General features: G+C 37.3%; 1 protein-coding gene and 1 non-coding gene across 2 annotated transcripts; both read right to left on the bottom strand.

Annotated features, from left to right (window-relative positions):
- Window positions 1–6767: 6767 nt before the first annotated feature.
- TRNAG-GCC (transfer RNA glycine (anticodon GCC)) lies at window positions 6768–6838 on the bottom strand. The gene has a single exon. It is a non-coding gene; the product is annotated as a tRNA-Gly (tRNA).
- A 4194-nt stretch (window positions 6839–11032) lies between these two features.
- On the bottom strand, window positions 11033–12068 carry LOC148017413 (uncharacterized). Its single transcript, XM_087663191.1, has one exon. It carries the CDS (start codon window positions 12032–12034, stop codon window positions 11312–11314), a length of 723 nt encoding a protein of 240 aa, XP_087519317.1. The 5' UTR covers window positions 12035–12068; the 3' UTR covers window positions 11033–11311.
- Between the last annotated feature and the right edge of the window lie 13517 nt (window positions 12069–25585).

Below are 25585 nucleotides of genomic sequence, written 5' to 3' on the forward strand. Positions count from 1 at the left end.
GGCTGATTTTTTTTATTATAATATAGGGAATTAATTGCCAAAAAAAACTAATATTCAAAATCCTTTTAAAATTCACTAACAATTGAGAAAAACTCATTAAAATCCCTAAAAATCAAAATTAAATTCAAAAAAATCACTGAAAATTCCATCAATGCATTTGACTGCTTTTGGAATATTTTAAAATAAAAAATATACACAAAAAAAGAAAAAAAAAATCAAAACACATCTAAATGAGAATTATATATATATATATATATAATACTAATAACAATCTCACCCAAACACTAATCCACATTAATTATACCACATGTGATCCCCCTAATATTGCTTTGGTATTTATTTAATTTAAAAAAAAACACCAAGGTGCTTTATTTTTTCTAATGAGTGGTTTTTGCTTTTTTTATTGGATTCCTTGCATTTGGATGCGCCCTCAGTCTCTTACATGCACACCGCTACCAAGTATCTATTTTTTGTGCTTTATTTATTTTGGTCATCCCTTAACCATAGCTAATTGTTAAAGTGAACTTTATTCACCCACTTTTTCATGCGCACTCGCGCTAAACACACATTTTTCTAATAACTTAAAATCAACCCGCCGTTTACTTTGCACGCGCTACATGTGCTTTAGAGGCACTTTAATTTTTAATAAAAATGAACTAGCCATCACAAAAATACATGCGTTGAAAAAGAAGAGCGCTTCAGACACATTGAATTTTTAATTAATGAATATGCATTTAGAGATCTGAGTCTGGGGATCGTAGTCTGGGTTTCATTAAAAGCACAGTTTCACCTTAATAAATTGTAACTAAAATTTTTAAAAAGGAACCGCCATTTTCTTATTATGGTTTACAACCTAATAAAATTTCAACCATTATTAATAATTTATTAAAATGAACCATTCATTAAAATCATTCCTCTCATTGCATTTATTTATCCTTTTGAATAAATACGCTTCGTGGGATGGGCACGCTTAGTCCTTTAAGCTGACATTATTTATCAAAGTTCTGGTTATGTCTTGATTAGGTTTTTGAGGTATTATGGTTTGCTTGTGTGAAATGATTACAGGTACGGTCTGTAGTTTTCTTCTTTTTTGTTTGATACGGGGTCTAGGGTGCCTGCTTATTGCATGGCATGAAGTTTTCGATCACATATGTGTAGGGGTCATGCCGAATTTTTTCTAGGATGTGGGTTGTTTGGGGTGGTCAATTGGTTAGTTACATTTGTGTGTGCTTCTTTTGATTGTTTTTTTTAATAGCTATTTTGTTGTTTTGCAGGCATTCTCTGTGATTGTCCGTGTTTGTGACGTGTGTGTATTCCATCTGAATGGCGCCTCAAGCTCCTCCTCCTATTCAGTATTTCCCATTGATTAGTAGGGATTATTATTCCCTACTGACTTTTGAGCCTATCGCGAAAGCACACCTTGCAACTTTTGTGGCTGCTTCACTTCCTTTGATTCCAGACGATCCATCCCTGTGTGATGAGTTTCTTGCGTCATATAGTAAGAAATCGGGCTTGGTTCGTTATACTTGTATGGTCTTGACACCTAGAGGGTTAGGGAAGGCTTTGTCTCTTCCCTACAAAGGAGAACCCTTTGCTATAGCCAGACAGTTATCCTCAAATGACAAGATTCTCAAGTTGCTACAAAAGCAAACCAAAGAGGTCCTTGATGTCAAGAAGATGATTAACACTACAGGAGTGTCTTTTTCCATGATCACAAATTCTCTTTGGAAGCTAGTCTACCAATTTCTCCAAGATAGGTTCATGCCTGCCAAGACACCATCTCATTATTTATCCAAGGAGCTCTTCACAGCTTTCAGGATGGTGTTAAAAGGGGTTGCTATTGAATGTAGTACTTACCTTCTTACGAAGATGGACCAACATTTTGTCAAAGTGACCAGAGGGAATGTTACAAATGTCACTTATGGTTCATATTTATTTGCTTTCTTGACATATTTAGGCCTTAAGAAGGGTGTGCTTCCCCCTCCTCCATCTGATCCAGTTCCTTCCCCTCTACCTTCACAAGATTCATAACCCATTGACATAGAGGATCTTGATTCCCCTCCTCCATTGGTCATTCAGCAAAAGCGCTTGAAGCGTCTAGTAGAGAAAGTTCCACCAATCATTCCTTCAGTACGAGTTCCTGCTACCTCTAGAAGTGACCTCCCTACCTACCTCACATGTAACAATTTATTCAAGGCACATCGAGAGGGTTCTTTGGAAATATCAGCTCCTTCGCTAAACAATTTAGTGTCAAGGGATGCCATTCCTTTCCTTTGCAACGACATCTAGAGTTCTATTGGACTCTCAGTGACAGCTTGTGTTCAATAGTTATATGCTTCTTTCTATGAAGAATTGATGCAATCCAAAGACCAGTTACATAAGGCAACCACAAAGTTAGCCTCTGCTAAAGACACTCTTGCTGATCTATTTAAGTAGATGGAGCAATAGACACATATGATTGAGACCCAGAGAGAAGAAATATCTTCTTTGAAAATTCAGTTAGCAGAAGTTCAGTTAGAGGTCACTAGAGTTTCGGAAGAGAAAGAGAAAATGTCCAAAGAAGCTCAAGAGTTTAAGACTCTTTTAGATATGAAACTGTCACCTTTGGAGACTGTTCATAATTCATTGGAATCCCAAGCTTCCTAGATTAAGCAGTTGCAGGACCAACTAGCGCAGTCACAATCCATTCCTCCAAGTCCCAATGTTTCTATGATTCCTTCTATATCTCAGCAGGACTTAGTAGTTCTCCAGAGACAGGCCACATAATGTCCATTGTTTCAAGATAAAGTGGAAAGATTGCAGTCCAGGATGGATTTGTTATGGTCTACATTTGAGCACTTTCAGGAGTATATTCCTCCGGACCATTCCTTTTTTATCCACTATCAGTTGCAGAAGTTGGCCTTCTATATAAAGCTCTCATCGATGGGTCTCCCTCTTTCTCCAAAGGATGGTTGGAGTGGGGCTTGGTCTTTTGATTTACTGACAAAAGTTTTCCGTATGGTCTTTGAAGATTCCGTGACGATGGATACCATATTGCTATCTTATATGTATCTACGAGGTGATCTATTAATTTCAAATGATGTAGATCTAGCTTGGTATGTGGGGAATGTGGTTTTACAAGCTGCCTTATATATCAAATATTTGGAGTTGAGGATAGATGACATATTCCAGTGTTATTCTTCTAAAGTGGCTACTTGTCCTGACACTTCACGGCATTGAATGATTGATTCTGTAGTCTTGAACCAATGCCAGAATACAGCTTCTACTTATGTGTAGAGCACTAGCCAACCGAGGGTAGATCTCCTAGCTTATCTTTCCAAGAACCATCCATTTGATTCATCCTTCTTTGATGCCTACCATCGACGATCTGTTTTAGGTCCCTCTGTTCTTCCTAGCTTATTGTACTACCAACAAATGGCCCATTGCTATGATGCTTATTTTTCCCTTTATCAATCCAACTCAACAGCTATCTTACCTCTCCTTTTCCAACCTCAGGGTTTTCTTCAAATTCCAATCTTTACCTATTGTTCTTTCATTGAAGATCGAGTCTTTTCCCCTTCTCCGCCATGCCCTTCTCCATCTATCCATATACCTTCTACTTTTCTTGCTTATCAATTGACACCTTTCCTAACTGATTCACTTAAATTTTCAGCCCCTCCTTCTTTAGCTTATTCCTTATTTTATAATTTTGCCTACCCATCTCTTCATCCTCTTTTACTTATTTCACTTCCATCTCCGGCTACTTCTATTTCTCAACCCCCTCAGTTGTTTAGTGGATATGAAGGATTTGATCAGTAGATTCCGAGAAGAAGAGAATGAAGCTCAATTGATTCTCTCACGGGACCACAAATTAATTGGCCATTTATTCTAGGGGATTGGACAACTACTAGTCAAGCATACCAGAATTACCTCCATTTTTCTCAACAATATTCACAATCTCTAGATCCTTCAGTGAGATTGATAGCCCATTTTGCTTGGTATCTAGCATATATGCAAAGGCATTCCCATAACGATCAAAAGGCCATTCCAAAGCTTTGTATGAATATCAATGTGAACATTGATTCCCAATAGTTGGATGTCCTATATTTTCATGCCCTATGTCTACCTAGCAGATACCTTGTTTTGCTAGAACGGATGTGCTTTCTTCAGTTCTTTCAAAATCCTCCCAATACATTTGTGGATGAGTCCTTATCCATGGATCGCTTTCGTAATCACCAAGCCTTCAAGAGGGATCACTTTCATTGATGCCTTACAGACCTATTTGTCCCTTCGAAGTGCCCATTTTTTCTTTTTACCAACCCTTGTTCCGATAGCTGGTTCTTGAGTTATTAATTTTTTAAGCAATTCCCATAAATTGGACGGTTTTCCATATGAGTGCGTCTTTATTTCTTTGGAACACTAATCTGATGTGCTAGCCCTATCCTACCCATTCCTCCTGACATTTTTCCTTTTTGCTCCCTATCATTCTGATTTACAATTGGTTTGCTATTAATTTTTGCAGGTTTTGGGGCCTTTTCATACCTATTTTTCACATTTTTCCATGTGAACATGCCCTATTTTCACCGAAATTCCAATTTCATTTGACAACTGTGTCCCGCTAGGCTTTCCTCCACTTTTTTCTTTTTCCTCCTCCCTCTTCTGACTGCTAGATTTTTAGCTATTAATTTCTCCATGTGTTTTCGGGTCTATTTTTTATGTTTTTTGCATATGAACCTCTCCTCCCTCCGCCCGCAGTGAGTTCTGACATGACAGTCTTGTGAATTCCCTTCCTCTAGGGGGACTGCCAAACCGGGTGATAATATTCTTGTACATGAACAAAGCTTCGCTGTTACCATCGTCCCGCTTCAGGGCTTTAGCTTCACACCACTTTGTGACATAATCCGTACATACTAAGATGTATATGTTCTGCTTCCATCTGGTGGGTGGATCAATGGGACCCACAAAATGAATCCCCCACTTCTCGAACGGCTTTAGGGGAAGAATAGGTTGCAGTGGCATGGCACTTGTTTTGGTGGGTTTTCTCATTCGCTGACAAGCATCACATCTCTTACAATAGTCATATGCATCCTTGTGGAGGATTGGCCCCACCAGTATCATGCTAACAGAGCCTTCTAGGCTATATTCTTCTCTTGCAAAGTGTCCACCACATGGTTCGTCATGGCATGCTTTCAATACTATGCCAATTTCATCCCCTGCAACACATCTTCACAATACTTCATCTTTGCCTCTCTTGTACAGTGCACCACCTAGCAAGGTGTAGGGGGCTGATTCTAACAAAAGCTTCCTCTTCTCATGGCTTGAGATGCCAGGAGGATAGTGTTGAGTTGCCAGGAGGTTGGCTATGTCTGTATACCAGGGAGTAACTGTTTCAACTAGAAACAAGGAAGCATCAAGAAGGTCTGGATCATCCTGTTCCTCTTCTGTAGTTTGAGGGATGCGTGATAGATGATGGGCTAGGACATGAGAATGGCCAGGCTTAGTGACCACTTCAAAAGCGAACTCCTGGAATAGGAGCAACCATCTCATCAATCGTCCTTTAACATTTGCTTTGTTTATCAGGAAGGACAGGGCCTTATGATCCACATAGAACTTGAAATGTGTTGACAATAGATAGTGTCTAAGCTTCTCTAGTGCAAACACCATTGCCAAGTACTCAAGCTCTATCACTGTAAAGTTCCATTCCCTATCGGTGACCTTCCAACTTGCATAATATATCGGTTGATCCAATTTAGAGGGGCCCTTTTGACATAGGACAACACCTATCCCTTCAACTGATACATCTGTGTGCACGTGAAACTCCTTCATCCAGTCAGGGGGCTGCAACATAGGTGCTTCGATAAGGCATTATTTTAGGGTATTGAAGGTTTCTTCACAGTCATCATTCCAAAGAAAATCCGCATCTTTCCTTAGGAGCTTGTGCAGAGGGTGGGCTGTCTTGGTTGTGAAATGAGAAATAAGTCTTCTGTAGTAGCCCACATGACCAATAAATCCTCTCAATTGCTTGAGGTTGCTAATGATGTCAAGGCGGTAATCTTCTGAATCTTTGTCAGGTCTATTGCAATCCCTTGTGCAAAGACAATATGGCCCAAAAGAACTCTCGATGATACACCAAAGACACATTTGTGAGGGTTGAGAGAAATCCCATACTCTCGATATCTGTCAAAACATTGCTCTAGGTGTCCCCAATGCTCTCGGATTAAGCTATAGACACAGAAGTCATCAAGATAGACCTCAAGGAAATCATGAAGATGATTCTGGAAGGAAGCCATCATTACTCATTAGAAGGTGGCAGGAGCATTACAGAGCCCAAATGGCATCACTCTATAGGCATAGGTCCCCCATTCTGTGGTGAAGGTTGTTTTGGATTGGTCCTCTTCTACAATTTGGACTTGGTTATATCCACTGAATCCATCCAAGAGGGAATAGAGCTCATGACCTGCTATTGTCTCCAACAATCAGTCTGTAAAAGGGATAGTGAAATGATCCTTCTTCATCTTCGAATCGAGATTTGGAAAGTCTACACATATTTGAAGTTTCCCGTTCTTCTTGGATACAACCACAATGGGCAAAACCCATTCACTATTAGCCATGGGATAAATGAACTCGGCTTCAAGAAGTTTCAATAATTCAGCCTTCATCAAAGTAGAATAAGTCTATTCTTTTTTTTTCAAAATCATTTTTTCGAGTTATGAAAAAGATCTATCAATCATTTTGATTTGAAAATCGAGGATAGGTATACCCACTCTCCTCCTCTCTGCTTAGAAGGAGGCGGATAGCGGGAATCGAACCCGCGTCTTCTCCTTGGCAAGGAGATATTTTACCATTCAACTATATCCGTGCAATGTAAACTGCAAAGCATGGAAAGATTCTAAAGTTGCATGAAGTAGGTTAACTCTAGTTTCAATTGGCATAAATCTCATTCAACTAATGACTATCATTACAAAGTCGAAATTATTGTAGTACACCTTTGATTATGCACAGAAAGATCAAATTGCATGTCGCAATTTTAGACAAATCTTTCTTCGTAATGATTCATTAAAAAGTCATGATAAAATCTTGGATTAGTAATCCCTGTGGATTGCTAGATAGCTTTCGCACGGATTATGGATAAGCCTGCAGGCTGGACTTTATGAATGTATTCCAAAGATAAATATGATAACCTATTAAAAATGAACTTTTTTGAAACTGCTTTTCTATGTCAACTGCTAAGAATATGTGAAGGAACCAGTGTCTAACGGGCTAATTAAGGAAGCTGCTTGATGCCTGTCTAACTAAATGTGGTAGGTAATTAGACAACTAAAACAACCTGAGAAAAGTGCGGTGGATGTGGCCAAGCGTTCGTCCTACGGATGGGTGGTCCTGGTTGGCCGGGAACTTTTCTCAATCATAAAGGATAGCAAGGATATCTTCTTAAAAGAAATGAATAGCAAGGGCGCTGACCTAGAGTCTAGGTTATAATAATTCCGATTTACGCTACTTTAGGGGAACGGAATGGGACTATGCCTTATGGCAGAGAGTTCAAGCCTTGCACCCCTCTCGTTTCCCATTCTCCTTGAACCAAGTGCAGTGTGAATCAGCTTTGGCCCTGGCATTTCTGCGTAAAGTAGTTCGCTCAGGGTTCGACACTAGTTGCCTTTTAGGAAATGACCATTAGGGGAAACCTTGATTCAGGTCGGTCCTAAGTGTGAATGGCCAGAATACTTCCACTACGTAGCATACTCAGAAAGTCCTAGATCGCAAATCCTGGAACATTCCATGGGAGTGTCGGGCGGAGCTTTCTAGACCTCCTTTCCGATGGATTGCTAAGACGTGTCTTCAAGGGAACAGGTGGATACGTTACACATCATTTCCAAAAGTTAGAAAACTTTTCCAAAGTCACATATACATTCTACAGAACACTTACAGAAGATCTACAGAACAGGTACAGAACAGATACAGAGACTCTATAGAAGGTTTACAGAGGGTTACAGAAGGTCATCAGAGAACAACAAATCCTCATAACTCAAACTAAAACCATTCCAAACTATCAAAAACTATTCAATAAGCTTTCAAAAGATTTCAAGCTTCATTAATCATCAATCCATGGTTCATACATAAGAAAATCAGAACAAAACAGAAGCTATACGGAAGGTATCAGAACCAATCAGAACCTCAAGAGAACCTATCAGAATATCACAAAGCTTCATATTTCCACTAAAAATCATCATGAACTTCCAAAACAAAATCAATATCATCCAAAACACTCTCAAACACTTCCATTAACAACCATTCATCACTGTAAATCCATCAAAAATCAATCATTCAGACCTCAAAAACAACAAAAATCAATTAAAAATTCAATCTTTTTCCACTCTCAATACTGGCACAACAAGAATGATGTGAGTAGGGTAATTTTTTGGATTTACATATTTTGAATTAGGACCAGACATGTTTGGATTATCTCTTGAGCTTGAGATAGAGACACAGAGAGGAGTAGAGCAAAAGAGACAAGAAGAGAGAGGAAGGGAGGAAATTTGTTAATTTTAGTAGAGTAGAAATGTGGTGACAAGAAAGGTGACACGAACTACTATGCACCCTTGATTTGTTTTCCAAAGAAATTCTTAAATGAATACATCATATCCTGCTTTAACCTACTATTCCCTTTTTCCTTATTGTTCATGACTAAGGATTAATTTAATTTTACAAATCCATATAAATAAAAAAGGTAAGGTAGCCTTAGTAGCTAAGAGATCTTATTCTTAGATAGGTAAAATTAAAAGTATTGGTAAGTTGAGACTCTAGATGAGGCATTAGAGTAGCATTTATATGGTGCTTAAGCTAGGGTAGTGTCTCGTATGGTCAAAGTTGAATATAGAATGGCTCTAGGAGACATGGCCACAGGGTTGTTGTTCCAAAAAGAAAATAGAATATATCTCAATGTTACATAAAATATGGCTAGATAGACCTTCTTTTTGTGTTCAAATAGTAATTTTAAACATAAGAAAAGGTGTTTAGCTCTGATTCTTAAAATAAAAATACATATTTAGAAAATGGTAGAATCTTATATATAAGGATTGATTCTTATTATTCGATCAACATTGTTATTTTTCATGAATCTTGCCTGAGACGTAGGGAGACTAATGCCTTATATAGCACATGAAGATCTAGATGACAATTTAGTTAAGGTGCTAGTGGGATCCTCCTAAATATCCAACAATGCCATCATTGTTAAAGGAAAAGAATGATGTTATGTGGTGTCTTGAGAATGAACCAAGAGGTGATTTAGACGAGCATGCTTCATTCTTTAGGCATAGCCAAAGAGCTCATTTCCAAATCATGTAGTACCATAAACTTCTTATGAAACCAAAAACATGTGGGTGCAGTTGGTTGAAAGGAGAAGATTGTAACTTTAACACTTCCCTTATAGGCATGGTGGAACTAATAATTTAGGTAGGTTCTCTACAATCAAGGTCAACATATTTATGACTATGGGACACAAATAAATTAGAATCCTACCTCTTTTGTTTTAGGAAAATGGATTATTTTTGTGCTTTAGCACTTGAGGTATCACTCTCATTGAACCAAGTGCAGAAAATTAATGACTTTATGATACACTCACTCATCCTAAGGTCACAACCTTCATAGAGACTAGATAACTCTAAGATTTATTCAAGATAATAGGAAGCCTTAGACTCTTGAGGGTTGAGTCTATGGAATCTTGTTGTGAAATACAATTGGAAATTCCTTGAATTGATTGTGTCATATATTGTCTACTACCAAAAGTTGTTGTTAGGGATAAAGAATCTAATAAACTATTTAGGTACCACATTTCATTATCCTAGCTAAGGAGATGTACCTTATAGTTTGCAAACATTACATATCCAGTGCGCTCATGATTTTTCCTATCCATGCTTGGCTTCTTCCTTCAATCACATGATAGTTAGTATCCTCTAGACAAATTGAATCCATTTTGAACTTCTAGGACTAAATTATCTCTTTGAGCTCTTGAGATTCTCGTGCATTTGATAATGAACCTACTTATTTAAATAGAAAAGAAAAGTAATGTATAGCATGAAGGCTCAAGATCATCAACATCTCATTTCTTCCTTTCTTGGTTCATGCTCTCGCTTGTGTGATATAGGGTCATCTCTTTAAGCTCTTCTTCATGTTTTCTCAAATGTGAGTAGAGAGGACAAGAACCTTTTGGGCATCTATACATGTTCTGCAAGTAAAAAACCTATTCCTTTATTTGTGTAAAGCATGTGGTTGTCTTCATGTGTTAAAACAAAAGATTAGGGATGTCTTAAAAGTATGGTGACAACAATGTAATCCTTGTCATGTTGCTTTGATGCATAAGCATGAGGGCTATAATGTTGGCTTGGATTTACTATTTCTTTTCTACCATTGCGTTGTCTAGTCATTATTAAATGAGATGATAAATATGGAGTTCATTCTTAGAGATGATTTAGTCTTGGTTTCCTTGCTTTGCCTTGTCAAACTATTACTTAGACCAAATGATGCTTATGGAGTTCATTATGAAAGAGGTGTGGTTCATGAGAAATCTATTTGCCATGACCAATCAAGTTCCACTATTGCTTTCAAAATTGCATCAACTAGGATGATGTAATTGTGTCCATTTGTTTTGACATATATTAGGAAATGATCAAGAACTTAGGGTTTTGCTTCTTAATTCTATGGAGTTGATGGTAGATCAGACACATAAATATACACAGATTCTAAGGAGTGTGTTCATCTTAATCTCTAGCAAGGAAAACATACTTTGCATTTTGAAGTGCACAACATTTACTCGCTAGAGATTAAGATAAACACGCTCTTTACAAGAGTTGGTAATTCGACAACTCATTTGTTTGTTACAACAGTTCAATGGTTATCTTCTCTTGTCTATGTTGTGATATTTTGGTCGCGCTTATTAGTTTTATTATCTCTAGTGAACGGTATTGCATGAAATGTGTAGTTGATTTTCTTAATCATAACATCGATTGTTGCAATGGAATCCATGTATTGAGTTTTGAAGTTAGCTTCTTTTGATAACGTAGCACACGTGGCATGGAGATAACCGTACGTTGTAATGGCAAAAAAAACGGTCGTGTCATTCATGAGATATCTCTTGCAAATATTCCACGTGGAAGCCACAATATTTCTTGCATGCATTCCCATCCACCGTTGTTTATTCATCGTACTTAATGAGCTTGTTCTGCCCTGAATTGAGTATGGGCCTTTTTGTCGTTTAAATCCTATGTATAAAAAAAACGCATGAAGTAAAGTTTGCTGCTAGTCCCTAAAAGTTTGTATCCTAGAGCTCATAGGGCGGCTAGGCGGGTGCCGGGGCAATCGATGTAGCGCTAGAAGTGGAGAGCGACGGAGCAGCTGCAGGAGCACGAGACGACGAGGGTGAGGTGCTACCCGACAACGAAGTAGAAGCGGAAGGAGACGATGACGGTATAGGGCTAGACGCTGACGACGACGAGGACGCCGAGGGCGGGGTCATCGTGGATGGGGCTGGCTTATTGGGTGCAGTCGGCGATTTATTGGCATAGGGGGTGGCAGGAGGCGGCGAAGTACTTACGGTAAAATTATTGCTTACATGAGGTGTATGAGGGGAAGATTGCTGCTGCTGCCGAGGTGGCGGTGGGGGTGCACAATTGCGACGATACCTGCCATTATAATAATGGCCATGTGGAAGCTGAGGAGGACTGGTGGAGGGAGCAGCAGCTTCTTCCGCCGCAGGCGGAGCTGGAGGACGTTGGTGGAAACGGTGATGGTGACTGCTACCAGGCCAGCCGTTATAACCATAACCATAGTAATAATTGTTGTTATGAGGCCCGCGGTTGCGGAAATACCAGTATCTTGGTCGGTAATTTCCATAGTAATTGTAATAGCCACCGGCGCGGCCTCCACCACCATAATAATAAGCATCGGAATTAATATAGGAATCCTGATCGCGACCATATAAACTTCTTGCCTCGCATTCTCCCATGATATTGATCAATCCACCGATCAGAAACAGCACCAGGATAAAGCTACCTGCCGCCATCTCTCTCTCTCTCTCTCTGTGTCAACGGAGGCTAGGACGGCCGGCTGCAATGCTCTAATAACCCGCATCCTCCGACTATTTATAGACTGCTGAGTCTTCCGGATCATCAAAATATAAATGCGCTGCCCTTTTTCCTCAACATCCGCACTACCCAGATCATATCATGCTAACTGCCATTTTTCCTCAACATGCGTACTCGGCACTACCCAGATCAATATATCATCATAACTACGCCTACATCGAATATGCTTTCCGACCAATATCGTTCCTTTCTCGGCGACTAATTTGAATCTTTGTGCAAAGTAAACGAGAAATTTCAGAGTTCATCTCCAGTACGGTACTTACTTTTCGCACACGTGAAGTTTACTGGCTTAAAGGCTAATACGAATTTTCGAGTGTGCCGTAGCATTACCTCATTTGGAAGGGCACTCCGAAAAACCGAGGTTTAATGTAAAGTGAATTGTAATTTTTTTAAAAAACCTTCAAAATGGAAAGAAGGTTTAAAATCTTGAATTTTTGAAAATTTTTAGTTATAAAAATGGTAAATTTATATAATTTGATTCAAAAATCCCTGCAAAAATTTGAGTTAGAGGTTTTAGTATTTGCTACAAAAAAGGTTTTTTGTGAACACTGGTGTGCACCTTCCCATGATGTGTATCTCGTAGCTCGGCCAGATTGCGTTAAGATTGGAGCCCAACTAGTAACTAACATATTAGTTAAACTCAACAGATTGGTACTTGTTGCTTTTTCCATGCACTTGGGTTTGGAAAACTAGCCACACCTTATGCCACGACGACCCATGAGTAGCTCTCACTCCTTACAATAAAGGAGATTAAGGAGGCACGATAGTATGTAGGAGATCATAGCATCCAAACTAGAAGATGAGACCACCCTCTATTTCCAACTATGTGAGGGAACACCTAAAGTTAACTCCCTATATACCCAATCTTAAAAGAGCAATGTAAAATATCTAAGCTAGTGCTCACGTACTAACATCAATGTTGGATGTCAAGAAACACCAAGGTGTATTGAAAGGATGGCAATATTAAGAACTAACTTTGTATGGATTTAGTGGGCAGGGCTAGCTTGAAACATCACATCAATGTCACTATGACTCATACACATCTACTCATTCTAAGATGAAATATACCATGTTGACGCACTTAGCACATGGTAAATATAATATAGCATCCCCTTAGCATAGCTCATGCACATGTTAAGGAGGTTGTGACATTTGTAGGTCCTTTAATTCTCCAACTCTCGAATTTTTCTATTTCATGCACAAAGATTGAATAGATATAAACCTAGAATATGCTAGAAGGGAGGTGAAAAAGCATAGGGCACTTAGGAGGCACTCCTAAGAGGGGAGGAGAGAGACATTGTTATAGAAATCGCATGCTACAACGAATAGAATTTGAGCAAGGAGTAGAGAATATATAGCACATACGAGAAACACAGAAACTACTTTAATTTCAAACAAACTAATACAAAGATGACTTTTTCCACCCATGGGCTTCCATTGTGAAGCATAGACAGTAATCCAAATAGATGATAAGCGAAGAGCTTATGGCTAGCTAGAAGAACTCTAACTATGGGTCAAAGATAGATTAACGATGGCTTTGGAGGCATCTTTCTTTTATAGCATGGGAAGGTATTGTAGTTGGCCTATTATTTGGCCATATTATGAACCTTCCCTAGCCAACTAGGAAATATTTCAAAGTATATTCCCTTTAAAGAAATATGGGTCCCTTATAACTCTCACACAACACAACTCAATACATTTGCCTCAAGTTGCTACCAACATAACTACTCTATTTATACCAAAGGCTAGATTCCTACTGATATACAAGTCCAAAGCCAACCAATATCCATGCTCACACATGGCTTCTCCTCAATAACGGGGGCCTTACAACTTAGAGTACTATGGATCATTGACAACACCTTAAGAGGGTGAGACATTTAACTATCTAACATCCACCCTCAATATCCATCCACAGGTGAACTACATCCTTGACCTAATACTGAGTCTTTGAAGATGAAATAAGAGGATGAGACATTTAACTATCTAACATCCACACCCTCGATATCCATCCGCAGGTAAACTACATCCTTGACCTAATACTAAGTCTTTGAAGATGAAATAAGAAGCAGATCCTTTATAAGAGCTTTGGTGGGGATATCTGCTTCATTCTCTTGTCTTGGACAGTAGACTAAGTCTACTATCCTATCCTTGATCAAGTCACACATAGTGATACTAGATCTCAATGTACTTGGTGCGTATATGAAAAATAAGACGTTTGGCTATAGAATGGAACTCTGATTGTCATATCTTTGCACTATTGGATCTTCATTCTATACTCGCACATCCCATAAGATCCTCCTTAACTATACTGCTTCATATGTAGCAAAACAAGTTGCCTTATATGCTTCCTTAGAAGACAATGCCACAATTAGTTGCTTCTTGCTGATCCAAGGAAATATTCCTAAATCTAAAGAGAAACAACATCTAAAAATTGATTTATTGGAATCATTGTCATCTACCCAATCTAAGTAACACTTCCCCACAAAAATAATTCCACAACTATACATGATACTATAGTCAAGAGTTCCCTTCAAGTATCTAAGCACCTGCATCCTAGCTTTTAAATAACTTTCTCATGGTTTATCTGAGAATTTGCTCAAAACACCACTAACAAAACTAATATCTAGCCTAGTATTGCACAACTAGATGCGGCTCCCAACGAACCTTCTATACCTCCAAATGTCTACTAGTGCTAATGTATCCTCAATGGATAACTTCACATTGACCTGCATAGGTATACATATGTCTTTACACTTGGTCATGCCAAACACTTTTAAGATCTTCCATGCATACTCCTTTTGAGAGATGATGATTTTGCCAATAAGCTCTTGCTAGATCTCAATCCCCAAACAATAGTGCAAGAAGCCCAAGTCTATCATTTAAAACTTGGAGCTCAAAGCCTTTCAAGTCTAATGGATCATATCTTCATAGTCACTTATAATAAGAAGTTCATCCATATATAAGGTAATGATTACAAAAATTATTCCATCCCTGTAAACGTATACGTTAGCATTTGAGGCTCATCTTTTGAAATTCAAACCTAAAAAGAATTTATCTATCAATTGGTGCCATGCTTTTGCGGCTTGTTTCAGCTATACAATGCCTTCTTTAGTTGACAACATTTGTTCTTAGAATGGGGAACCCTAGTGGTTGAGACATGTACACCTCCTCCTTGAGGTCACTATTTAAGAGTGCTGATTTAACATCCATTTGGTAAACTGTGTTCACGTATCGCCTTCCAAGGTGTTGTTCGCCTGTGTGAGTTTTTGGATTCGAATGTGGTTGTGTTGGTGGTTGTTCACATGTGAGGACGCACATGGCTTTTTCCGCGTGGTGGTGAGCTTGCAGTTGTTCACATGTAGCAACATGCATTCCACCAACTAGGTATCCTATTCTCGACATATTTTTACTTTTGAAAAACCATAATAACATTAAAAATGTCCCAAATTTATTAAAATTCAAATGTAATGAAAAAATTATTTAAAAATTCACACAAAAAACCTAAAAGTCTATTGAAAAATTGGAGAATTTTCTATTAATTAGAAAATATAAATAAAAATAGAAAAATGTCAAAATAATAAAAATTAAAAAATACTTTAATGTTTCATAAATTTTTAATAATCTTAAAAAAGTTAAAAAATATTAAAAATCCAAATAAATTTCTCTAATGATTATGACTACTTAAAAATATATAAAACAATTTAAGCATATTAAATATGATTTATTTAAAGAAAAAACAACTTAAATAATGAGAAAATGAGAAAATTTACATAAATGATTGTTTACATGAATTTAAAAAATTTCTACAAACTTATGTTTATAGTTTTTATATTTGTGTTACCATTTAGATACTTACATTCATCTATTTATTTATTTATTCACAAAAGAAAAAATTTAAAAAAAACACATATCAAAATAATTTTAGAAAGATTGAAAATAAAATCCAATGTAAAACACATAAACACAAATATATGAAAAAGAATAAAATTAAAAATTAAAAAAGTAAAACCCAACACATAATTACCCAAGTGACAAATTTTGGTATTAGTATTTAGTTTTTCGTACCTTATAGGAGGTTGACTACCACTTAGTCACCTTGTTGTTTTCGTACAAGGATTTTCCTATTCTCTGGGTTGTTTGGAAATGGGATTTTGCGCATCTGACCTTGTAGGTATCAACACATTGCCAGCTTCTTTTTCTCTTTTCCTCCTTCACATGCATTATAACACACATATAATTGTAATTAAAAATCAATCGACCATTCCACCCACAAAATAAATAGAATGCACATCCTAGATTTCTAATTAAAAAGAATCACTTGTTAATTTATAAGAAGAACCTCACTGTTGCATCAGCACATAGCACCATAATCCACTTAATTTTTATAATTTAAAATCCATTCACAGTGCATGCGTATACGTGCTATACACACATTTAATTTGTAAATAATAATCAATCCCCCAAAGTCACACATACATGCACTTTGCGCCACAAAACATATAACTTTTTAGAAATAAATTATATTTATAGAGACCCTTACTCCAGTCCAATTAAGTGAGTTTAAGTAGGGGTTGGGATGCAAATACGACTCACCATGCATTACTGGAATAATTGAATAATGAAATGTGCTTAATTGATCATCTAATTAAAATGAATCGTGTAGTTTTCATCCACACACTTCACTGCACCATAGGTATACACCTTACACTTTCGAGGTTTGGGGTTTTTCTTGGTGAGAGACAAAGGTCTTGCCTATCTATATTCATTATGATGGTCCGATTCTATAGTTTAGTCATGGTTTCTGTATTGTGTTTGGGATATGATATATGTGCCATTTTCTTTTCATTTGACTTTTTGGTTATGGGGTTTTTGGGGCGCCTATATATATGCATAGCATTAAGCTTTCGATCGCCTATGTGCATAGGTCAGGTCGAATTTTTTGTATGTTGCTCTGGAATGCTTGGGGAGGTCTAGTCTAGACCAATAAAAAATTATTATTATTATTATTGTTTCCTTGTTATCTATCTTAGTGGTAATATGTGTGGGTTTTGCAAGGATTCTTTCTCCTTTTTTTGGTTTTGTGTGTGTGTGTGTGTGTGTAGATAATCCTATGTGGTCTTAATGGAATCTTCTTCCACTCCCCGCTTGTGATCCAGCATGTACCGTTACAATTCCATGATTACTCTCTTCTTTTGGATGGTGATTGTATTTGCAAGGCTGGTCTTCATCTCTATGCGGCATTGGAGTTCCCTTGAGTTGATGGGAAGCTCTCTTACTCTTTTTTGGAGGCTTATAAGAAGCTTTCAGGATTGGTTTATGTCTGTCGGCTTTGTTAATCCCTGCTACTGTCCATGCGGCCTTGTTCGTGCCTTTTGCAGCGTCCCCTATGCCTAATGACAATCATTTATTATCCACTATAGAGATTCTTGCCTTGTTTTAGAAAGAGACCTCTACTTCTTTAGTAGCAAATAAGATTATCACTAGTTTAGGAGTTTCATGGCACATATTTCCTCTCCTTTATGAAAACAATTGTGGCGATTCCTCTAGGACTGCTTTATGTCAACCAAGCCTGCTTCAAAGTGTTTGTCCCAAGAATGATTCATGGCATCAATCAGGATCTTGGAGGGGGTTAAGCTTAATTGGACAAACTTTTTGTTGGCTAAAATGGATCAACAATTTTAGCTTATCATGAAAGGTCAACTTAATACTATTTCCTGTGGGGTTTTTCTACAGAAAATCATTCAGTTGATACCTCCCCTAGGTGGAATTCTTATGCTTGATCCTATTCCACTTCCTTATCAGTTTCCTCTTGTTTCTTCTCCTCCTATGGAAATCAATTCAGATCTAGTCAATGTACCCCCTACCAGAATCATTCAAAAGAAGCACCGCACACAGGGTCTTTCTTATTCTCTACCTCTGTTCCAACCCCTGTGATACAGATTTCGATCCCTAAGGTGTTTGATAGCTCTCTTCCCTCATTCTTATCTTGTACCAACCTCTTTGCATCACAAGGGGAAGGGCAATTGGATCCACAAATTCCTCCTTTGCAAATAGTACTTTCTAGATCTATACTTTCATAGCTAGTTTCTAGTGTTCAGTCTGCTTTGGAGACTTTGATGACTTTTATCTTAGTGTTTACTTCATTGAAAGACAAGGTGGATTGTTTCACCAATTAGCTTAGCAATGCTCTGGAGGAGGATTTAGCTTCTAAAAAGATTGCTTTGAGTGATATCCATACACAAATGACTACAGATACAACTTTGATGGACTCACAGAAGGCCATGATTCAGGAGTTTGAAGCTCAGGTTGCCACTCTACAGGAAGAAAATGTGTCCCTAACCAAGGATAGAAATGCCACTTTTGAGAAAATTACAGAATCAACTCATAAGCTTGGTATGTGTGAGGGCTAGTTTTGCAGCATTCTCAAGAAACTGTAAAGTTGCAAAAGAAGTCTATTGATGAACTTAATCAGAAAGTTGCTACTCTCTTTGTTCCTCCTCCAACCCTAGGGATGCCGTCTTTGTTGTCTAAGGATGAGCTAGATCATTTGCAAGAGAAGGCTAAATCGTGTGATGGGTTTTTTGCCAAGGTAGAGCGCCTTCCTTGAGCAACATATGAATTGTGTTTAGGAATATTTTATCCACTATGCTGAATTGGTGTCACCTTCATCAACCTCTTGGATTCAATATCAATAGTAGCGCTTTGCATTGTATATCTTCTTGAGTAATATGGACTTAGAACCTCCAGAGTATGGGTGGCAGAACATGTGGTCGGTAGATTTACTCAAAGCAGTGTTTGATAGATTTATTGATGAGTTGATCTCTCATGAAGCTCAATTATTATCTTTTATGTATCTTTGAGGAGATCTGCACATCCTTGATGAGGAGGACATGAATCTGTATATAGGAGATGTGATTTTGCATGCAGTCATGTATGTCCATTCTACAGAAATGAATTTAGTTAATGGCTTGAAGAATTATTATTAGCAGTCATTGTGGTGTAAAGGCTATGCTTAGCATCCTCCTTTGGAGGATGATGTTATGGATCCTCCCTATCGACAGTATGTCTTTCACAAGTCAGGTAATTGGCCATTGAGATCTCAAGTGTTGAACCATATTGCTAACAATCACTTATTCACTGAGGATTTCTTTTCATGTTTTGATTTTTGATGTTCCATCTATCCATCTGATCCTCATGATATCCTATCTTATTCCTTAATTTCGTATTGATTATCCTTATATATTGCTATCCTTCACTCTAATCCAGATAGTATCCCTCTCTTATCTTTTACCTCTACAGTTTTCCCTTAAACTCTAGTTTTAACTACATGCCCATTTATTATAGATCCTATATCCTCACCTACTCCTATTGAACCTACTCCTATTGAACCTACTCCTACTATTCTACCTATTTCTTTTGTTTTTCTAGCAGAATCCCTTTAGAAATTTCTAGTTTCTTTCCCTTCTTTTCCACCTTCATTATCCTTTTAAATATCTTCATTTTATGATTTATCTTACCCACCTCTTTACTATTCTCCTATAATCCCTTTACCATATCCATTTGACTATATTAACCTTCCTCCACAATCATTGATAGATACTCCTAGGTATAATAGTGATATCGTCCATCAACAACAAGAGATGTTGAATGATTCTTTGATGGGGTCAGTGTTTAATTATTGGCCTATCATTCTTAGTTCTCCTAGGACACTTATGCGCAATGTTCTAGTTCTTATATTTAATTTTCTAGAGCACATGCTTGTTTTGAGGATACTTCGGTATGCTTGGCGTCTCATTTTTATTGGTATCTTGCTTTTATGCATCAATATTCTCACAATACTCAAAATAGTATTTCGAACTTAATGATTAATCCTAATGAGGATGTGATTGTTGCTTAAATGTATGTCCTATATTATTTTGCATAAGCTTTTTCTACTAGGTTTATTATCCTATTGGAAAGGATGTATAATTTCTCCTAAATGTGCCTCTACATTTTGTGGATGAGAAAAAGATTTTGGAATGTCTCAAGCTGAGTATGAAGTTCAATAAAAAAATATTTTCATCCTACATAGCCTATGGACACTCTCACTTTGATGTATTGATTCTTTTAATGAAAATGTTTGTCCTTGCTCTTCATTTTTTGGGAGCATGTGCCATTTAGACTACATTGTCTTATGTCTATGTGAGTTTTGTATATGTTCTATGGTGTATATATCGTGTTTTATTCTTCTTGTGTGGAGTTGAAGATTAAGATGGAGCTGATTGAGAAGTTGACTAATGGTGGTTTGAGATTCTATATGAGGGATGGATGCTTATGGTTAAAAAAACCTCTTATATCCTTTTATGTTTCAAAGCTATGTTAATGGATAAACGTGTTTTCATTCATTGCAATTATTTCTTTGATATAGGTTATAAGTTGGGGTCGTGCTTGGATGGTGTTTCTTAAAGATCTTGTGGAAGATCAAGCTAAGCTATAATTTGAAATTCTATTATTTTTCCTAGGTCACCAAGATGCTCCTTAATTAAGTGTAGGGATATGTTGAGGGCTAAAATGACTTGATTTTTCGGTTGATTATTGTTGTTTTTGTGGACTAAATGGTTGATGTTTGATTGATTTTGAATAATGATTAGTCAATTTGGAAGTATTTTTGAGAGTCTTTTGGTTAGGATTGGTTCTGTTGAGCTTCTGCTTTATTCTGATTTCTCTTTGTATGGGAGGATGGAATAATTATTAATGGATTTTAAGAGTGTTTGGAAGCTTACTGAATGTTTTTTTATGGTTTTGAATCATTTTAGTTGAGCTAAATGCTTTCCCACGACCTTCTGTATGGTATTGTAGACCCTCTGTTGACCATCTGTAGAGCCTCTCTTTTTGTTATGTTCTGTTTTATGTGCCTCTGTAAGTGTTATGTTGGATGAATATGTAGCATGGAGAAGTTTTATAACCTTTGGAAGATATGAATACAATTTTAAATCAACTCAAAGAAGTAGAAGAAATAGTTGTAGAAGACTCAAGTAAAGATTGAAGTGATAGTGACATTGTTGAGCACTGTGAAAGGACATTGTAGTGGCCCTGGTACCCTTTCATAGTCGACAAACCTCTTGGAGAGGTATCCATAACCAAAGAGGGGTTATGGATTATTATTATTCATTCTTACAATGTACTATTGAGAGAGATCATGTGTGAGAAAGATAAAGAGTGAGAGATAGCCAAATCTATGTAAAACAATGTGTCTATGAGTGAGAGATTGTGAGAAAAAGTTATGGAACTTTTGAAGATGAATGCTCTGTGATGATTTCCATTTGAAGTGGTGTATTCTCTTGTGTTTTTTTGGTCTCTTGATAAATTATATGAAGATTATGAAGAGTATAATCGATTTTGTTCAAGTTAAAGCCATGGGAGGATAAGCTGCACGAAGATTTCAAAAGATTGGTGTTCTTTTCCTTGTTGTGGTCACATAAAATATGAAGAATATGCTTGTTGATTATATACGATAGATTTTATTGCAATAGATTCCACATTTTCTTAGTGTTCCTCTTGGGGGTTTATACCTACTGTCACTCTTATTACTATGCCTTTTCTACTATCCCATCGTAGCCTATGGACTTAAAAACTTACTAGCAAGCCACAAAGGATGTTGTCACCACTTTGGTGAAGGGATAGATGTGGAAGTCATGTCTACTAAATGGTATTGTGTTACCTATGATCACTCCCATTGCCATGCCTTCTACTACTCCATTCTAAGCTCCAGTCTCTTTGCCTACACCTACTACTATACCTCCCTATATTATGCCTAATGACTAGTCTTCCTATAACTTACATGCCTACTTTTTCTCCTCTACCCTCACCTGTCTCTAAACCTATACCTATGTGAGTAGCAATAGCTATGGCAGTTAAAGTCTCTAATGTAAGGCTTGAGATCATGAGTAAACATAAAAGAAACTAAAGTTATATATGATGTAGTGTGCATTAGGAGCGCCAAAATTATAGACTAGTTATTACTCTAAAGAAGAGAGTGAATCCTTGAAAAGATTAATATCTTCATTGTTTCAAATGGATTATTTTCATTATTTTCGTATATGTGGTTAAAGGTTTTCAAGTAATACTATTTAAAGAAGTAATTAAGAAAGTTGATTTTATATATTGAATAATATGGTAGAACTTCATTAGATAATTAAGTATATTGAGTATGTGTGTGAAAAGTGGATGGAAAAGTATCACACTGATGTTGTGAAATAGATGTGTGGATTTGATAACTCAAGTACTTTTCAACATGGAAAATAGAAATAGAGCTGAGCTGCGCTCAGTGTCTAGGGTTCATATCTTAGAACTTGACTACACATTGTTCTATGTCATTGGAGTTGAGATTATGCCCTATGGACAAAGGGATTGAGCCCAACTCCACCTTGTCTCTTACTCTCTTTGAACCATATGTAGCAACTCGTCTACTCTTAGTTATGATAGATTACAATGCAATCTTCATGAGTAGGTGCTAGAAAGCTAGTAGAGACTTTTAGATCATAGGTCCCTCAGGTTTAACTTAGTGGGTTATGGCTGGATGTTCTACCGCGAGATAGACTTGGTAGTTGCTCACCAACAAAGTATATGAATCCTAAGGGATCCAGATGGTGCTTATGAGGATAGACATTCAAGTGACTATCAAATGTCCTCTCCTTTAGCAAAGCTAGAGGCATGTACATCATATTTGGATATACCATCAAAGCTACAACATTATCCATATTGATTAATAAGATTCTCATTTAAGAGGAGTTACATATAGCCAATATCTTTAAAATGCCTTTCTTGCTTTGGAACTTGATTACTTGCCTTCATGGAATCTCTACCAAACCAACTGACCTACATGCTTTTGTTGAATTGGAGTACAATCCAATTCAACAAAAGCATCCAATTGATTTGGATTATTTTGTAGAATTGGAGTGCAATTCTAATTTCTACAATTGATATATTTTCAAAAATAAAAAAGGAAAACATTAACTCTTGTATATAATTGACCTTAATTAAATTGTATATTATTCATTCTTTCACTCAATGTTTTACACTTGAAAGAGCCAAAGCTCCTCTAACTTTTGAAACAATGTTATATCTTATATGAGGGCAATATCAGATATACAAGCTCTAAGGTTTTGCTTTAGATACAATGTTGTAATAAAACAAAGTTGTCATAACTTGTTTCTATCTTTATTTCATTGCATGGTACTCTCAATATTTCACCAAAGAAAAACTTATCAGGCGGCTGCAACTTGTTTAGCAACTATCTGAGTCTCCATGTACATGTAGTTAACTTCAAATATCCCCAATTTTCTACTAGCAAAGGAAATTGGATGATACCATTAATCCTCCCAAATTTGAGCTAAACAGTGGCCGATACTATGCATTGTGGGTGCTAAAAATATATTAAAAATTTCACTTCTTCCGGGTGCTTTTAAGATTGGTTCTTTTGCTAATTCTTGCTTCACATCCTCAGAGGATATTTGACAGGCTTCATTCCACTCAAATAGACAATTAAAAGATAGAAGGTTTGTCAAGGGCAACGCTCTTTGTGCCAGTGCATTGATAAATCTTCACTAATATCCCAATGATGCCAGAAAGATGTGCACTTCTTTTGGAGTACGCGGGAGGATCATAGAGACTATGACCTTTATCTTTTCTGGGTCGGTCGCAATACCATCTAAACTAACCACATGGCCGAGTAACAACCTGTAGGGTACTCCAAAATACCCACTTTCTAGGATTAAGAGCAATACAGAATTGTCTACAATACTCAAAACATTTCCTCAAAATAATCAATTGCTCGGTCCCTTGTGGTGGCTATCCCCAAATCATCAATAAAGACTTTTAACTCATCTGGGGAGATAACACCAAAGGTTTTATCAGCTATTCATTTCCAAGACCCAAGTGCATTGCATAGACCAAAGGCCATCACATGATATGAAATGGTACCAAAGATAGTAATAAATGTCATCTTCAATTTATATTCCTCCACAATAGCCATATTAAGCTCTCTGAACTCCACACAAAGCCGAATCTAATTGTTCTTCTTCTTCTTGATAACAACTAGTGAACACCATTTTGTGTGTTGAGTCGGAAATATCAGGCAAGTCTTTCCTAACTTTGTTCATTCCTCGAATAGCCCGTCTCTTTATTCGAAAGGCATACCCCTTACTCTCTGTCGCATAGGGCGACTACCTTGTTTCAAAGGAATCGTATGAATAGCCAAGCTAGGAGGAATGCCTCTCAACTCATCATAAATCCAAAGTAAAGATATCGTGGAATTCTTCAATCAAGGACACATAGTCCATTCTTCCTTTCTAATTGAGCATGGACCCTAGTTTAATCGACCATGAATCATTCATCGTACCAAGGTCATGCTCAATTACATCCACATCCCTGATCCTCTCTTGAGCCTCTATTGGCTCATTCAAAGTCACTTGGTAGATATCCTCTGTAGTGGACCCCTCATTCGATTCATCACTTGATGATGTCTCACTAGCAGATGGAGCATCTAGCGTATCAAACTTTGACGAAGATCAAGGAACTCTCTTACTTTGAGGAGATTCAGGATAAGCATCTACTAGTACATGTCTAGCACCTCTTCGACCAAAGATCAATCGCCCAGTGGGTATATCAACCTGACAGTCTCCTTGTAAGATCCATGGCCTGCCTAGCAATACTTGATAACTAGGTCATCCCGGAAACCTAATGACCCTAGACTATAGTAATGCAACCTTTTCGTTGTATTAAACTGTCATGAGTCGTTCGGAGGATCATGGAGGCATCTTTTTGTATTTTCAATCCCAGTCTCTCCATCAATTCGGAACTCATAATGTTGACAAAGGATCTTATGTCCACAATGCCATGGTCCACTAATATTCCATCAACATATGCTACTATCCTCCTTGGACAATGCTTTTTAGCATGCTCAAATCAATGATCTCCTACTCGCAGCTCAATGATATACCCACTGCATAGAATCTTCTTAAATTCATTACGCACTCCTGGAGACAACTTAATCAAATGTAGAAGATTTACATCTTGCTTAACTTTGCAAAGAGAACTCCCTAAATCAAATTCATGATAGCTAGTAAGAGCTCACTTTCTCGCTAGACTATTCCCTCCTTTGGTCTTTGAAAAAGCTTTGATTGTTTTTTCTTATATTTTTCCTTCTTTTTTGGTGACTCCTTATCCTTCTTGGGGTCAACGTTGCCATCTATAGCTTTGAGAGGTCCACCTTCCATTTTGGGATTAAGGGCTTTCATCCTCTTATCATCTTGCTTAGGGTTTCCCTTGACAAGTTTTGCCTTGGCTTTGTGGAGTTATTTACCCTTTTGACCTTTTGTAATAACCCACAGATTAGAAGCTTCAGTGCCATTAACATAAACATCTTCTATAAGGCTAACTCGAGTGCCATTGGGCAGCTCCTCTACCATAGCTTTCCCTCTTGTAATAAT

Source organism: Lygodium microphyllum, chromosome 22 (assembly GCF_053477565.2).
Source record: "Lygodium microphyllum isolate KBCC chromosome 22, Lygodium_microphyllum_v1.1.10, whole genome shotgun sequence".
Lineage (NCBI taxonomy): Eukaryota > Viridiplantae > Streptophyta > Polypodiopsida > Schizaeales > Lygodiaceae > Lygodium > Lygodium microphyllum.

Coding starts and splice junctions, on each gene's coding strand:
- LOC148017413 (XM_087663191.1), bottom strand. CDS start 12,034: ATGGCGGCAGGTAGCTTTATCCTGGTGCTGTTTCTGATCGGTGGATTG.